The sequence below is a fragment of the Babylonia areolata genome, chromosome 24 (genome assembly GCF_041734735.1).
Source record: "Babylonia areolata isolate BAREFJ2019XMU chromosome 24, ASM4173473v1, whole genome shotgun sequence".
Lineage (NCBI taxonomy): Eukaryota > Metazoa > Mollusca > Gastropoda > Neogastropoda > Buccinidae > Babylonia > Babylonia areolata.
Window position 1 is genome coordinate 40,839,569 of NC_134899.1, and position 18,272 is coordinate 40,857,840.

The window sequence follows — 18,272 nt, forward strand, 5'->3', positions numbered from 1 at the left end:
GATGATGAAGATGCTGCTGCTTCTGCTGATGATGATGATCATGATGATGACGATCATCATCACCATCATCATCATCATCATCATCATTATAAGGATGATATGGATGCCTATATACCCCCTATCCTCGATCGGAGACCAAACTCTAAGCGCTTTACAGACTCGGGGTCATTTGCACAACAGACTGCCTACTTGGGTAGACATCATCATCATCATCATCATCATCATCATCATCACAATCATTTACTAATTTCAAACCATTTTGACTTCACATTTATATTCGGGAGAATTCAAGCATTAAAACAGTAAGACTAATCATGTCTGATCTCGAATTTATCAGTTTCGAGATGGACAATAATACCAATCTTTGAAATAAAATAAAGGAGGGCAGACTTAGAATTCCCCGATGTGTCACAAGCAATAATTATAAACCACGGATGGCTCCGAGGAAATATTTTGCAAATACAAAGGGGATTACAGAAAAAAATGATTCAACACGGGGTTTAACACATAATGCCTCGCCTGAAAGAGAATAATGAATGATTATGATGATATGGAAACTATATAGAGCCTACCCTCGGTCGGAGACAAACACGGAATCATTTGCACAACAGGCTGTCTACCTGGGTAGAGCCGACTGACGGCTGCCATTGGGCGCTTATCATTTCGTTTCCTGTGTCATTCAATCAGGTCCAGTGACGCACACATACATACTCATGTAACATTTTACGTGTATGACCGTTTTGATTTTATTTACCCCACCATGTAGGCAGCCATACTCCGTTTTCGCGAGTGTGCATGCTGGGTATGTTCTTGTTACCATAACCCACAGAACGCTGACATAAAATACAGGATCTTTATCGCGCGTATTTCATCTTCTGCTTGCGTATACACACAGAGGGGGTTCAGGCACTGTACTAGCAAGTCTGAACATATGTTGACCTGGGAAATCGGAAAAAAATGCCGATCTTTTACCCACCAGGCGTCGTTACTGAGATGCGAACCCGGTACTCTCAGATTGAAAATCCAACGCTTTAACCACTCGGCCAATTAGCGCCCGTCATACAGAGACGGTGTGGCTGCACGAGACGTCGGTCTGCGGAGTCACTTGTGTGTCCACAGGGGACCTCGGCCCATGGTCATCGTCCTGGGTTCATGAGAGACAATCATGGAGGGATGGCCTAGAGGTAACGCGTCCGCCTAGGAAGCGAGAGAATCTGAGGGCGCTGGTTCGAATCACGGCTCAGCCGCCGATATTTTCTCCCCCTCCATTAGACCTTGAGTGGTGGTCTGGACGCTAGTCATTCGGATGAGACGATAAACCGAGGTCCCGTGTGCAGCATGCACTTAGCGCACGTAAAAGAACCCACGGCAACAAAAGGGTTGTCCCTGGCAAAATTCTGTAGAAAAATCCACTTCGCCAGGAAAAACAAATAAAACTGCACGCAGGAAAAAATACAAAAAAATGGGTGGCGTTGTAGTGTAGCGACGCGCTCTCCCTGGGGAGAGCAGCCCGAATTTCACACAGAGAAATCTGTTGTGATAAAAAGGTATACAAATACAAATACAAATGGTCTCAGATTCCAACACTCCACTGTCGGCCGCCGTTCTTTCTGTGTCTCTGGACCTTGCATATGGAATGCACTTCCTCTTTCGCTTCGTCAGGTCTCCTCATTCAGTTCTTTCAAGTCTGGCCTTGAAACCCAGTGTTTTCCAAGACAGCCTCCCTTCCCTGCCTCTTCCTTGTTTTCTTCAGTTTTAGAGTTATGCATGCTGTGAATGACTGGTGTGAAAGCGCTTTGATTTGCCTCTGCACAAGATTCAGCACTATTGAACTATTATTATTATTATTATTATTATTATTATTATTATCATTATGTTTACCATTAGAGAATCATGTTGATGACACTCATGTCCATGAGCAATGTTTTCATGACAGCTACACCACGATACCAGGTGTTTTTGTTTTTTGTTTTTTTTTGTTTGTTTGTATCTTGAAAAATGTGGTCACTCCACTTGCTGTTGTTGTAACAGAGGAAGATGGCAGAACGGTTAAGACACTCATTCGCCAATAGACAAACCGTAAGCGTCTGAGTTCGAATCCCGCTCTCTGCCACTTTCTCCAAAGTTTGACTGCAAAAATAAGACTGACCGTCTGGTCATTTCCTATGAGACGATAAACCGAGATGCCGTGTGCAGCACACACTTTGTGACTGAAAAGGGACCTATGGCGACGAGAGTGTTGTCCTCTGGCAAAGTTCTATAGAAGAAATCAACTCTGATTGGTACACGAAATGCACCCAAGGCCAAACCAAGCGGCGTTGGGTTATGCTGCTGGTCAGGCATCAGCCTAGCAGGTGTGGCGTAGCCTATATGGATTTGTCCGAACGCTGTGACCTTTCCTTGAGAAACCGAAACTGAAAACTGAAACTGTTACAGAGAGAGAGAGAGAGAGAGAGAGAGAGACAGTCAGACAGACAGGCAGGCAGACAGACACAGAGAGAGAGAGAGAAAAAAAATATATATTTGTTTACATACGCAGGTGAAAAATGAGTGTGTTTTTGTACCATACAATCAGACCGCTCTTATGCACTAACATAAATCGATCAAGAGAATGTCATAACCTTTACCAGCATCTCCTTCACTTCAATTTGCAAAGCCATGACAAACATTGTCCCTGTACAAAAAAAAACACCAACATTTGAGTATTGGAAAGTGTTTGCTTTATACACGACGACGACACAAATAAGCATAATGGAAAGACAGCAAGAGACGACACACACACATCTCTCTCTCTCTCTCTCTCTCTCTCTCTCTCTCTATATATATATATATATATATATATATACATATATGTGTATATATTATATATATATATAATATATATATATATATATATATATATATATATATATATATATACAGGGGGAGAGAGAGACAGAGACAGGCAGAGACACAAACAGACAAACAGACAGACAGACTGACAGACAGAAAAACAGAGACAGGGAGAATGAGAGACAAAAACAGAAAGACAGAGATGAATAGATACATACATACATGTATACAGAGAGAGAGAGAGAGGGAGAGAGGGACACTTTGATACTTTAATGTCATTAGCCATGAGAGAGAGAGAGAGAGAGAGAGGGGGGGGGACGATTCGACACTTTAATGTCATTGGCCATGAGACAGAGAGAGAGAGGGGGGGACGCTTTGACACTTTAATGTCATTGTCCATGAGAGAGAGAGAGAGAGGGGGGGGGACGCTTTGACACTTTAATGTCATTGTCCATGAGAGAGAGAGAGAGAGGGGGGGGGGACGATTCGACACTTTGTCATTGGCCATGAGACAGAGAGAGAGAGAGAGAGAGAGAGAGGGGGGGGGGGGACGCTTTGACACTTTAATGTCATTGGCCATGAGACAGAGAGAGAGAGAGAGAGAGGGGGGGGGCGCTTTGACACTTTAATGTCATTGGCCATGAGAGAGACACACAGAAAAAGGGACGCTTTGACACTTTAATGTCATTGGCCATGAGAGAGAGAGAGAGAGGGGGGGACGCTTTGACACGTTAATGTCATTGGCCATGAGATAGATACATAGATAGATAGATAGATAGATAGAGAGAGAGAGAGAGAGAGGGACGCTTTGACACTTTAATGTCATTGGCCATGAGACAGAGAGAGATAGAGAGAGAGAGAGAGGGAGAAAGAGAGACAGAGGGACGCTTTGACACTTTAATGTCATTGGCCATGAGAGAGAAAGAGAGAGAGACGCTTTGACACTTTAATGTCATTGGCCATGAGATAGATAGAGAGAGAGAGAGAGAGAGAGAGAGAGAGAGAGAGAGAGAGAGAGAGAGAGAGAGAGAGAGAGAGAGAGAGAGAGAGAGAGAGAGAGAGAGGGACGCTTTGACACTTTAATGTCATTGGCCATGAGACAGACAGATAGATAGATAGAGAGAGAGAGAGAGGGACGCTTTGACACTTTAATGTCAATGGCCATGAGATAGAGAGAGAGAGAGAGAGAGAGAGAGAGAGAGAGGGACGCTTTGACACTTTAATGTCATTGGCCATGAGGTCCATACGACATGAGTAAATGCGTCAACAAACTGTCATTGTATAACAAACCATTATAATAAACGAATGAAATGGTGAACGCAAAATTAATAAATAATGAAACAAAACAAGGTTCTGTCTTTGAAGGAACAATGATAGCACCCAACAGGCTACCCAACACATAACTCCGCTCTTTCATCTACCAATGCACCGTGCAACAAGAGAGACGGAGACAGAGAGAGACACACACAGACACACACACACACACACACACACACACACACACACACACACACACGCAGATCCCACACGCACTGGGCAGCAGAATCAATCCCTCACTGAAAGAGAACCGAAATGCGAAGAAAATGAAAACCAAAGTAATTGATGGATGAAGTCTGCATTCATTATTTTCGAAAATGACTTTTATTTCGGTATACTTGATGAGATTCACCTTTGGAGGGGTGGTGGGAGGGGTGGGGGGGGGGGAGAGGGGGAGAGAGGGGGGGGGGCGTTCCATCACTGGATGCAGTGAGAAGTCAGAATAAATAGAATGCCACAACAACAAGAACAACAACAACAACAACAACAACAACCACAGCCTCAGGTGTTCATCACCTTGCCAACCAGACTCGGACACGCACAACCCCGCAGCTCCAAAACATCTACAAGCACTTGGCTTTGAGTCGGTCCATTTTCTGAGCAGCTATACAGCACGAACGTCTACAAAGATCAGAGTCATTGAGGAGGCTATGAACATGGCTCCATTACACGGACGTTTCATTAATAGCTTACACCCACCAAAACTGTTTCGTGAAACAGAGCGGTTGTTTTTTTTTAGTTTTTTTTTTTTTTAGTTTTTGTTTGTTTGAATAAATTAGAACAGCACCATGGTCATTGTACATTCTTCTGGATTGTGAACACATACATCTCTGTACAAACGTCTCAATAGCATACATTCTGTGTAATCAGCAATCATTATGTACATACCCTACGATGGAAAGTAATGCATTTTGCACTAATATCAGTGCAACATCAATGAAATGTCACAAACGTACAGGTGTGGCATGTCAGATGGATAACTTACGATGGGTCATTTCTGAAACATCTGTCTACATCCAGTTCGAAACAATGATCAAGTAATGCCTTTGACAAAAAAAAACAACAACTGAAGATCTGTTTATAGACGATCAATTGGTAGTTCGTAGGAACATGGATGATTCAATGGTTTACGATGGAAAACACACACGAAACAATACACTCAATTAATTATATCAGGTACGTCAAATGGAATCAACTATAGTTGGTTACTTTTGTCTGGTCTTCGCTTACGGCACGGCCCTTGTTCTTTATACAAGTACGAAACAAATCATATATATATATATATATATATATATATATATATATATATATATATATATATATATATATATATATATATCTGTGTGTGTGTGTGTGTGTGTGTGTGTGTGTAAACTTTCAATGCGAATGAGAAAGCTTCAAATAATACATACTAACAGTTCACAGTTCTCTTGCTTCCTAAGCGGACGCGTTACCTGCAGGCCATCACTCCACTTTCGCACAGAGAAATTTGTTGAGATAAAAAGAAATACAAATACAAAATACATATATCACACCCCATCCTTTCTGCAGAATGAACGGTGGTGCAGACGGATGTGAAAACAAGCCATCAAACAAACAATAATCAATGGAAATCTCACTTCTATCAACAGTTCACGAATGACGCCAGTCCCAGTTATCAACGTCACAACTTGTCTGAGATTTGTGTGCATGTGTGTGTGTGTGTGTGTGTGTGTGTGTACGTGTTCGTGCGTGCGCGCGCGCGCGCGTGTGTGTTTGTGTGTGTGTGTGTGTGTGTGTGCGTGTGCGAGTGCGTGTGTGTGTGTGTGTTTAATCAAACAATGTCTATACACAAATAAATATAATTTACACGTAAAGGAATATACCAATAACCACAGATGCCAATCGATAACAATATTGACGACATATCGTTCTACGAAGACAAGGATAATTAATTAAAACAAAACAACGATGCTTAAAATGAATACTTAAAAAACGTTTTAAAATCAGTACATATCAACATTCTGGCGACAGCGTTTTGAATGAGGTGGGGAGTGTGACGACACAATGAAGTCATTTCTTTGCGACAATGAGAAAGACTCAGTTCACTACTTATGGCACAGTATATTCTCTCACAACATTTGGATGGACTTGGGGACTTTTTTTTTTTTTCATTCGTGGGCTGCAACTCCCACGTTCACTCGCATACACGCGAGTGGGCTTTTACGTGTATGACCGTTTCTACCCCGCCGGGAGTGTGCATGCTGGGTATGTTCTTGTTTCCATAACCCACCGAACGCTGACATGGATTACAGGATCTTTAACGTGCGTATTTGATCTTCTGCTTGCGTATACACACGAAGGGGATTCAGACACTGGCAGGTCTGCACATATGTTGACCTGGGAGATCGTAAAAATCTCCACCCTTTACCCACCAGGCGCCGTCACCGTGATTCGAACCCGGGACCCTCAGATTGAAAGTCCAACGCTTTAACTACTCGGCTATTGTTCCCGTCGGACTTGGGGACAAGAACGAAGCTTAAAACACAGAACTGAAACTGTTCTGAGATGATGACAACGTGAATTCAGACGAGGTCAAAAATCGATAAAATTCAACATGCTAAAAATGTTACGTTTACATATCCAGAATAGATGAAATGCTGCATACAGTACAATATTGTTGCAGAAAAAGAAATTGAAGTACAGCTAGAGTTGAACATAGGAGAGATACCCCGAGAAGTAAATACAGGCTAGCGACCCTCTTGTGTGTGTGTGTGTGTGTGTGTGTGTGTGTGTGTGTGTGTGTGTGTGTGTGTGTGTGTCGGACAGACGCACAGATTGGCAGAGGGACAGAGAGAGGGACAGAGGGAGAGTACGACATACAGAGAGACAGAATCAGACAGAGACAGATAGAAAGACAGAAAGACAGACAGACAGAATGACAGAGACATACAGACACACACACACACACACAGAATCAGAGACAGACATAGAGGCAGACAGACAGAAGTAATGACAGAGACATACATAGAACAAGAGAGAGAGAACAACAGAGAAACAGAATCAGACAGCGACAGACAGACAGAATGACAGAGACATACGCAGAGAAAGAGAGAGAGAGGGAGAGGGGGGGGTCTTAAAGGCGAAAGATGCGATAAGGCAGACTGAAGTATAGAGGGGGAGTAAAAACATCTTTGACATAATAAAATGGACCAATGCCAAAACACCCTAAACATGATTCCTGGATAACGTCGGCAGTGCAACATATAATCAACAAATAATGTGCGATATTTTTTTTGATTCCCTAGTGAAAACAGTCCCGGACAAATGCCTTCGTTACGATCGAACAAACAACTGTAACACATTTTGGTTGAATCTGCTGGGTCACATGTAATGTAACCCAAAATGTCTGGGTATCCAGATAACAATACAGATATTGAAGTCATTCCTTTTTGCTTGTACATGAACGTCGATGAAGTTAGTTTATTTTTCATATACACGAACATCGCTAGAGTCAGCTCACTGGCTCACACAAGAACAGTTTCCAAGCTATCAAGTCTTTGTCTACGGACACGTTATAATACTTCTCGAATATCTTCTGGCAATCAATGACAAAACAGATCCTGCACAAAAACAAAATCACAGCGCTTGATAGTAGTCACTCACAACGAACTTGTGAAACTCCCAGAGATCCATCTGCCACCCACAGCCAGTGATGGGTTCACATTCCCATACATCCAGCATCACTCTAGTGATGTCCTTTCGCTTTGAGTATGTACGTGTTGGCTGACTACACTTTTACAAGGGTTTATATTCTTTATCAGCTTCCACAGTCACGTACAATTTTAAATATCACTCGAGATCGACGTGTTTTGTTCACTTTTGAACCCAAATTTGTCCAGAATCTCCTTTTCAAACGTGTCCGGATTATTTTTGCATTAGTTTTTATTTTGTTGCTTATAGCCCAGACTGTCACACTTCTTGATGTCTCAGCAATGTTCAGGCTTTTGTTCAACGTCTCATGATCCTTCCATGGAGGGCTGCTCTCGCCTGGAGCGACGCCGCTGATGCTGCTGGCGGATCGAGTCTTCAAGGTCCTCGGTGATAACGGGGACATCCCTCAGGGGGCAGTACCCTGAGGACACATCGAACGTTCCCACCGCGCACTTCGGTACACTACATCTGCCGGAAGTAATGCACCTGAAAAAAAAAAGACCGAAAAACGTCAACCATATAAATGAACACACACACTCTAAGCAAGTACGCATAAAAGACAACACACACAAACACACACACACATACACACGCACAGACAAACATACGCACACAGAGACACACACACACGCACGCACGCCCGCAGTCACACACACACACATATTTATCAGTTCATCTTCAAATCAGACTATGTGGATAGACGTATAACTAAAAAAAAACACAAACATTTAATGCTGAATTACGTAATATTATACGCATGATGAGTCCGAGAAAACCTTTTGTTCCTGAATCAGAAATAAACTAAAAACTAAATCTAAAAAAACCCAAGGTTTCTAGTATGAGCGAGCGCGATTAATAGTGGTTTCTGTAATATGTTGTTTGTTTTTTGTTTTGTTGTTGTTGTTGTTGTTTGTTTTTTGTTGTTGGTTTTTTTTATGTAACTTGTCAACCGTTTAGCGAAGTCTGTTTGAAAACCACTGCGAACCACTGCGGATTTTTAGGAGAACTGGGAAAAATGCTAAAGGGCAGCAATCCATATCTGTATATGATTTATGTCCCTTGTGTGTCTGTACCTGTCCCCATGTTAAAGGCTTGGCCAGGACAGGAACCAACAGTGGAATGGACAGAGCGGTGAAGGAATCAGCGCCACATGATTTATACGACTGTATGTGTGTGTGTGTGTGTGTGTGTGTGTGTGTGTGTGTGTGTGTGTGTGTGTGTGGGTGCGTGCTTGCGTGCGTGCGTGTGTGTGTGTGTGTGCCTGTGTGTGTGTGTGCCTGTGTGTGTGCGTGCGTGCGTGCGTGCGTGCGTGCGTGCGTGTGTGTGTGTGTGTGTGTGTGTGTGTGTGTGCGCGCGTGCGTGCGTGTGTGTGTGTGCCTGTGCCTGTGCCTGTGTGTGTTTGTTTGTGTGTGTGTGTGTGTGTGTGTGTGTGTGTGTGTGTGTGTGTGTGTGTGTGAAGTGAATCCACTGTCCTTTCGTGCTGTTCTCCTATCTAGGGAAGTGGGTACTCCGTCATACATCTTCTGTCCAGACGATTGTATATCCCCAAAGGGGGTTGCCTCCAGTGCTCGATTTGCTGAGCTTCCCCCCTCACCCCCTCCCACACACCCTGCCCCCTGTCCCCCACCCCACTCATCTCTCTCTCTCTCTCTCTCTCTCTCTCTCTCTCTCTCTCTCTCCAACTTAGTTGGATGGTCGAGCTTTTTTTATTTTCCTTTTTGATGTTAACAATATGTTGTATTTTATGATTTTGTTGTTGTTGTTGTTTGTCGTTGGCAATGTGTCAATTCCTCTGTAAACCGTCGTTATTCTTTTGTTCATATATTGTCCCCCTTGCCAAAGGATAGTATTCTCTCTTTCTCTCTGTCTCTCTCTCTCTGTCAGCGGCTTTTTTCGGTAGTCTCTGTCTCACCACACCTCTTGTATGCATGTGTACTGTCACTGTCACTACTACTACTACTACTACTACTACTACTGCTGCTGCTGCTAGTAGTAGTAGTACTGTTGCTGCTACGACCACTACTGTTGCTACATCTTCTACTGCTACTTCTGCTCCTGCTGCTACTGCTGCTGTTGTTGTTGCTGTCACTACTCCTCCTCCTCCTACTCCTACTACTACTGCTGCTGCTGCTACTGCTACTATTGCTGCTGCTGCTACTACTGCTAAAACAACATCAACAACAACAGCTACTACTGCTGCTGCTGCTGACATTGCTGCTATTGTTGTTGCTGTCACTACTCCTCCTCCTCCTCCTCCTACTACTACTACTACTACTGCTGCTGCTGCTGACATTGCTGCTATTGTTGTTGCTACTGCTAATACTCCCACTACAACGTTTACTGCTGCTACTGCTACTGCCGTTGCTGTTACTATTACTGCTGATTCTACTATTATCACTGCTGCGGCTGCTACTGCAGCTACTCCTCCTGCTACTACTACCACTACTACGACTATTACTACTACTACTACTACTACTCACAAGAGATCGTCCTGTGAGAACGGGATGAGGCCGTCTTGGATCTGTCAGCACTGGGGGAACCTCTCGTTGGGGTCTACTACTACTACAACTACTACTACTGTGACTATTACTACTACCACTACCACTCACGAGAGATGGGCCTGTGACATCGGTATGAAGCCGTTTTGGATCTGTCGGTACTGGGGGGAACCTCCCGTTGGGGTCTACTACTTCTTTTTTTTTGGGGGGGGGGGGGTGGGGGGGGGGGGGGGGGGGGGGGGGTTCTACTACTACTACTACTACGACTACTACGACTACCACTCACGCGAGATCGTCCTGTGACATCGGTATGAGGCCGTCCTGGATCTGTCGGCACTGGGGGAACCTCTCGTTGGGGTCAGCCACACAGTCACACACACAGCGGGACCCCTGCCGGTACATACGGAACACACCGGGACACGTCTGCGTACAGCTGCAAAACGACCCCACCACAAGGAACTCATCAACAGCTGGTCTCGACAATTGTTGTTGTTGATCAATTATTGCTTGTCATCGTCCAGCCGACCGCGCAGGGCCATATTATCAGGACTGGTCAAACCATACACATGATGAACAGCGTCAACGCAAAATTCACATGCGCGCACACACACACATACACACACACACACACACACACACACACACACACACACACACACACGCACACACACACAAAACAACTATAAGATGAACCTACAAAACACAGTTCATGACACAGTTATCCTAACCATTTAGCTCCTTATGGCAAATAAGATTAGGCCTTGCTGAGGACGCCAGTCATTCCGCTTAATTAATTCATCATCCCCAGATTACAAAACATCGTAAAAATAATACACAATACTCCAAAGTTAAACACAAAATACACAAAAAGGCCATATTGGTATATAACACTGCAGAATGGGCAGCTAATGCCCATCTCAGTGTGTTTACAATGTCACTACCTAATCGCCAGAGCAAAAACAGCACAGATAGTACATCATAGACTGCGGAAAAGAGAACAAAAAAGTGTCAAGGTTGGCTTGAAAAAAAAAAAAAAGAAAGGGGAATGGACTGGGAAGGCAGAAAAAAAGTAGACAACAGTGAAGGAAGAAAAAAAGGCAGAAACAAAGAGAGTGACAGAAAAGAGGAAAATTTCTAGCAAAGAATTTCCAGAAGGCGGGGGTGCTATCCATACTGAAAGACCCCTGGCACCCACATGGGGGATGGTCTAAACAGTTCTTCATTTATATATAAAAGGTGCTGTGTGCATTATTTGTATGTTTGTAGCGGGGAAGAGGGTGGGGTGTGGAGGAGGGTTCGTGCGAGCTATGTTTTCGTGTTCGTGTTTTGTGATTTTCACGTGCTAGCATGGACATTGTCTTTTTTTTATGATGACAGGAGTAAAGTTTGAAGTCTGAAGTCTTCACATGCACTCAGGAACAGTAAAGCTACATGAACCTTGCAATTTTAGTTACGCTGGATATGCGATACAGTATTTCTTTTTACGTTGTGTGTGTGTGTGTGTGTGTGTGTGTGTGTGTGTGTGTGTGTGTGTGTGTGTCTGTGTGTGTCTGTGTGTGTCTGTGAATGCGTATGCGTCCGTGTGTTCTTTTGTGCTTTGTGTCTGACTCACATGTTGTTGTAAAAAGCTTTGAGAGGTTTGAAAGCGTCATGTTAATGTCTTCTTCTTCTTCTTCGTGTATTATCATAATAATCATCGTCTTCTTCTTCTTCTTCTTCTTCTTCTTCTTCTTCTCATTATCCTCATTATCATTAGTTGTAGTAGTATTATCATCATCGTCGTCGTCGTCGTCGTCATCATCATCATCATCATCATCATCATCATCATCGTTATTTCCATGACTCACTCGGGCAGTCGTGGCTTCTCTCGACACTCGCACTCTGTGTGGTTGACGAGGGCGATGCGTTCCACCATGTGGGAGTCCGGCATCACCTGGTCTGAGGCCCTGTCCACGTTCAGCGCCTGTACACACACACACACACACACACACACACACACACACACACACACACACACACACACACACATTGCTTAGAATGTTTTCAGAAATTTTAAACTCCAGTCCAGTTGGTATCCTCCTTTGATGTATTGTATTTAATACTGTTATTTATATTTACATTGTTGTAGGTTAATACTTGTTGATATGCATTATACATATTCTCCTTCCCATGACAACTCATTCAATACACATCACAACCTCTTTAGACTTTTTTCTTATAATATACTTTTCCTCTGATACATAACATGTACTTTTTTTTTTCTTTTCTTTTTTTAACACTAATATTCACATGCATTCCCTTTCCTTTATACACTACTTTACTCCTTTCCGTCTAAAAACACTTATAGTGAATAGACGTTAAACTGAAGAAAACACACACGGACCCCTCCACTCACACACACACGCACGCACACACACACACACACACACACACACACACACACACACACACACACACACACGTCATTGCAGTTCAGATCCAGTGTGTCTATGTAGCCTATGTGATTAAGAATTTCTAGAACGTTCTTTATCCATGAAAGCCCGACGCGAATAAAAAAAAAAATCACTCAGAACATTAATGAAAAAAAAACCAAAAAAAAAAACCCACCCAAAACCCCCAAACAAACAAAGTTGGAAGAAATGTGCCAGCCATCTCACACACAACGCAAATCCTGACAGAGACAAATAATTTCAAGCAAAAACATATATAACTTCAGTTTCCTGAAAAGCTGAATCACAATGTTGATCACTAGACCTTGAGTGGTGGTAGTTTAGGGTGATGGGGCCAGTTGCATTGCTCGGATGGAGGAACCTAGTATGGTCGTAACCCGCTACTAACTGTGTGTAGTATGGAACTGACTAATGGCGTAGTTCGGTCAACGTAGGTATTTAGTCACATTCAACTGTCAAAAAGTTAGAACCAAGCAATACAACTGGCTCATGGCCATCAGGATGATACGATGCGTTAAACTGACGTCCCGTTCGCAGCATGAACTTTCAACGCACGTAACAGAACCCACGGCAACAAAAAGGGTTGTCCTTGGCAACAACAACAAAAATCTGCAGAAAAATCCTTTTTGATAGTAAGAAGAAATACACACTTGCAGACAGAAAGAAAATGAGATCAAAAACGAAAACATAGAAGGTGGCGACGCATTGTCCTCAGGGAGAGCATGCCGAATTTCACAGAGAGAAATCGATTGTAACAAAAAGTAATACAATGCAATACAATACAATACAATACAAAACAAACACACAATACGATACGATACAATACAGTACGATACAATACAATGAAATACAATGCAATACAATACAACGTAATGCAACGCAACGCAACACAATACAATACAATGCAATGTAATACAATACAATACACTTCAACGCAACACAACGCAACGCAACACGACACATTCCAATCCAATCCAACCCAGTCCAGCACAATACAATACAATACAATACAATGCAATACAATACAACACAATACAATACTCTTTCACAGCGTCGCTAGATGTTCAATTTCTTTCTCCGATTTTTTGGGGGTTGAACACCACGCGAACCAGAAACTTCACTGAACAAAAGACAACTTTCCTAACCACCGTTTGCTATATTCACTGCGTTCACAGCATAACCCCACGTCCCCCACCCCCCCACACCTACTCACACCCCACCCCTTTCCTACCCACGCATACACAGCACCCTCTTCCCCCCCCCCCTTGCCCTCCCTCCCGTCCACCTCCATCTTTTCGATTTCCCTCCGACTCCCCTGTGCACACGATCATAAGTATACCCAAGCGAACAAAGCTGCAAGTGAATACGGCTGAAGTCATGGTCATGTCATCGTAAACTATCTCCTTCACGGGGCGATGCCATTTGGTGTCTGTGGCAGCGTCTTTTGATATCCACACCACAAAGCACACTCTCAAGTTCTCTCCCTTGGGAGAGGGGTTAAAATGACGTGCAACAAAATTATTAACAGACTACGTGTGTGCGTGCGAGCGAGCATCAAGCATATAGGATTTAAAAGCCGAAACTCCCTGTCTCTGTCCAAGTCTCTGTCTCTCTATCTCTTGATATTTATCATCACTGAATAGATAGATAATAAACAACCAACTAACCAACATATGCATAAACATACACACAAATAGGTAACTAAATGAATCAATACTCAAATAAATGGGTAAATAAACAGATACAACGTGCTGAATAAAAACCAAACAAACTAGTACATGTATAGCCATACACATAAATACATAAATATATAAATGAATAATAACAACAACAACAAAAACACCATCACCACCACCACCACCACCGACAACAAAAACACCACCACCAACAACACCAAAAACACCACCACCACCACCAGCGCCAACACCAAAAATACCACCACCACCACCAACAACAACAAAAACAACAGCAACAAAAACACCACCAACAACAACAAAAACACCACCACCAACAACAACATTAACAACTACAAAAGCACCACCACCACCACCAGCTAAAACACCACCAATACCAACAACAACAACATCAACAACAAAAGCACCACCACTAACAACAACAGCACCAACAACAACAAAAACACCACCACCACAACCACCACCATCAACAAAAACACTACCACCAACAACAAAAACACCAAAAACACCACCACCACCACCAACAACAACACCATCACCACCATCAACAACAAAAACACCACCACCAACAACAACACCACCACAACAACCAACAACAACAAACAACCAACACCACCACCACCACCACCAACAACAACAACAAAAACACCACCACCACCAACAACAACAACACTATCACCACCACCAACAACAACAACAACACCACAACCACCACCAACAACACCACCACCACCACCATCAACAACAAAAACACCACCACCACCAACATTAACAACAACAACAACACCACGACAAAAACACCACCAACAATAAAAACACCACCACCACCACAACCAACAACAATAATAACAAACCACCAACACCACCACCACCACCAACAACAACACCAACAACAAACAATCCCCTCCAAACAACAGACAGAAGAAGAAGAAGAAGAAGAAGCTGACCATGAAGGCCTGCATGACGACTCGCTCCCTCTTGGCTCCGCACTGGTAGCCGGCAGGGCAGCACCCCGTGTCGCTGCCACAGCGATGCAGCACGACGCACCCGGGGTAGAACTGACGGTTGAGGCCCCTGGGGTCGTGCACGTGCACCACCCGGGGTCGAGGGTCCCTGCACCTGGCGTAAGGGTTGTTCTCCATCTCCTCCGCGTTGTGCATCACTTCCGCCAGCTCTGGGGGGACAAAAGTGGGGGGGGGGGGGATGGAGGGAAAGGGGAGGGTGGGGGGGGGGAGATTGAATGACACATGGAAACGAATGATGAGCGCCCATCAGTCGGCTTTAGCCAGGTAGGCAAGGCAGCCTCTTGTGCGAAATGACACCCTGTGTTTGTAAAGCGTTTAGAGCTTGGGTTTCTCCGACCGAGGATAGGCGCTGTATAAGTATCCATATCAATTAATTTAAATCAAAACACAAAAACAGACACAGAGAGAGAGAGGTGAGGAACGTGTTTTTTTACGTGGTGCATGTTCTTGTTTGTTGTTTTGTTTGTCTGTTGTTGTTGTTGTATGGAATTGTTTTGAGTTGCATTGTATTGTACTGTACTACATCCATCCGTATTGTATTGTATTGCACTGCATTTGTTGTTGTTGTTGTCGTTGTTGTTGTTGTTGTTGCTGCTGTTGTTGTTGTCGTCGTCGTCGTTGTTGTTGTTATGTTGTATGGAATGGTAATGAGTTGTGTTGTGTTGTGTCGTATTGTACTGTATTACATTGTCTTGTCTTGTCTTGCATCCTTTCGCATCGTATCGTATCGTATCGTATCGTATCGTATCGTATTGTATTATATCGTATTGTATTGTATTGTATCATATCATTCTATGTCACAACAGATATCTCTGTGTGAAACTCGGGCTGCTGTCCCCCGGGGGAAAGCACCTCGCCACAGCGCAGCGCCACCTTTCTCTTCCCCTCCAATTTTCGGTGAACTTGTTTTCTGATCGAAGTGGACATTAACTACAGAATGAATGCCAGGAACAAACCCTTTTACTGCTGTTGAGGGTTTTCTTTTGTTTTTTTTTTTTTTGTTTGTTTGGTTTTTTTTTTACGCTGAGTGCATGTCGTCATTGACGAGCATATTCGTCAGCGGAAGTCAAGGTGTTAAAACGTTCATAAGCAATCAGTGCTCACGGACCTTTGATGTTCCAGAAACACATTCTGTTTCCGATTCCAGCGACTCTGTCTGACATCTCGCTGTGTCTAGTTGCCTGGGGGACACGGAAACAGACGACTCGGGAATGGTCGGGCATATGAATGGACCGGTGTTACAGTCTCAAAGTGCCTGCCTCCCCTGCAGCTCCCCCCCCCCCTTTTTTTTTTTTTTCGCTGAATTTTTACCCCCGGAGTCATTCTGGGCTTGTTTTCAATGACCCCCCCAGGGTCATTGATTCATTTTGTGGCTGGTGAAGATCGAGCCATTCTAGATGGAAATTACCCCTGCCCCACCCCCACCCCCCACTCCTTACCCCCACCTCATCAATACCATCAAGCTGTTGAAAAAGGAATGCGGATCGTTCAAACCTAGCCTATACTGCCCCTCCATCCCCCTTCACCCACACACCACCTCCCTATCTCCCTATCCATTACAACTTCACGACAGCAGACGTAGTGATGGCGGTGGAGATGGGGGAGGGGGGGGGGGGGGGGGGGGGGGGGGGGAGGGGCGAGTCTACATTGATATTCTGTATTAATTCTAACTGGGTCAAAGTTCTCCCTTAGGGTTAGGTCGTTACAAGCTTGACCCCAAGGTTAATCAATTGCTAGACAGAGTTTACTCCGGGAGTAAAAAAAAAAAAAATCTCAACGGGGGTACGAATAGAGTGCTACACCGTCGTTGGGAAGGGGGTGGGGGGTGGGGGGACTTTTGGAGGACAGAGGGAAGGAAGTGGTAGCACCAAAGAACGGGTTTTTCCTGTTCGCTGATCAGCTGACGGATCCAACAATGCCCTGGGTGTTGTGTTCAGTGGTGTCCCTTTGTCTGGTTCTACTTTTGATGTTTCTTACTGTCATCATCATCACCATCATCATCACCATCATCCTCATCATCATCATCATCATCACCATCATCCTCATCCTCATCCTCATCATCTTCTTCTTCTTCTTCTTCTTCTTCGTCGTCGTCGTCGTCGTCTTCTTCTTCTTCGTCTTCATCGTCACCATAATAATAATAATAATAATAATAACTGGACATTTATCAGCGCTTTCCTTATTGCAAAAAGCGCTTTACAATCCACACAGAAACGCACACGAAACACACTTAGTCCTCAACTCACAATCATGCCCAATAAACACAATATATATATATATATCCGCATACAAATTCGTACGTACAATATAAACATACATGCATCCATACATACATGCATTTGACGCACACACAATATAGCGTTACAAATGTATCTACACACTCAACTAACTACTTTCATGTATGGGAGAGGGTCAAGAGGAAATGCTGCCGGAAGAGGAGAGTCTTGAGGTTAGATTTAAAGGAAGGCAGTGAGGGGCTGTGGCGGACGTGGTGAGGCAAAGAGTTCCATATCTGAACAGCAGATGATGAAAAAGGCTCGACCTCCGTACTGTTCTCTTTTGTATTTTGGGACACGGAAGGTTCTGTCATCGTCATCATCATTACCATCATCATCTTCTTCTTCTTCCTCCTCCTCATCTTCTTATCATTATTATAAACATTATTATCAAGTTTGACTAATGAAAAACTGTTGTTTGTTCGGAACAACCATAAGGAGATTTGTTCAGACGCTGTACTATCGTCACTGACGTCAGCTCAGTGTG

General features: G+C 43.7%; 1 protein-coding gene across 6 annotated transcripts in view; it reads right to left on the reverse strand.

The window, feature by feature from the left end:
* Positions 1–4,874: 4,874 nt before the first annotated feature.
* Positions 4,875–18,272, reverse strand: part of LOC143298888 (uncharacterized) — a 208,853-nt gene continuing 195,455 nt past the window's right edge. For all 6 annotated transcript variants that reach the window (XM_076611902.1, XM_076611904.1, XM_076611899.1 and 3 more), the window contains 4 exons: positions 15,432–15,658; positions 12,188–12,303; positions 10,627–10,773; positions 4,875–8,328 (listed from right to left, as the gene is read on the reverse strand). In XM_076611902.1, coding sequence (XP_076468017.1) covers positions 8,148–8,328; positions 10,627–10,773; positions 12,188–12,303; positions 15,432–15,658 — 671 coding nt within the window. In that variant the 3' untranslated portion in view covers positions 4,875–8,147. The remainder of the gene's footprint in view (positions 8,329–10,626; positions 10,774–12,187; positions 12,304–15,431; positions 15,659–18,272) is intronic.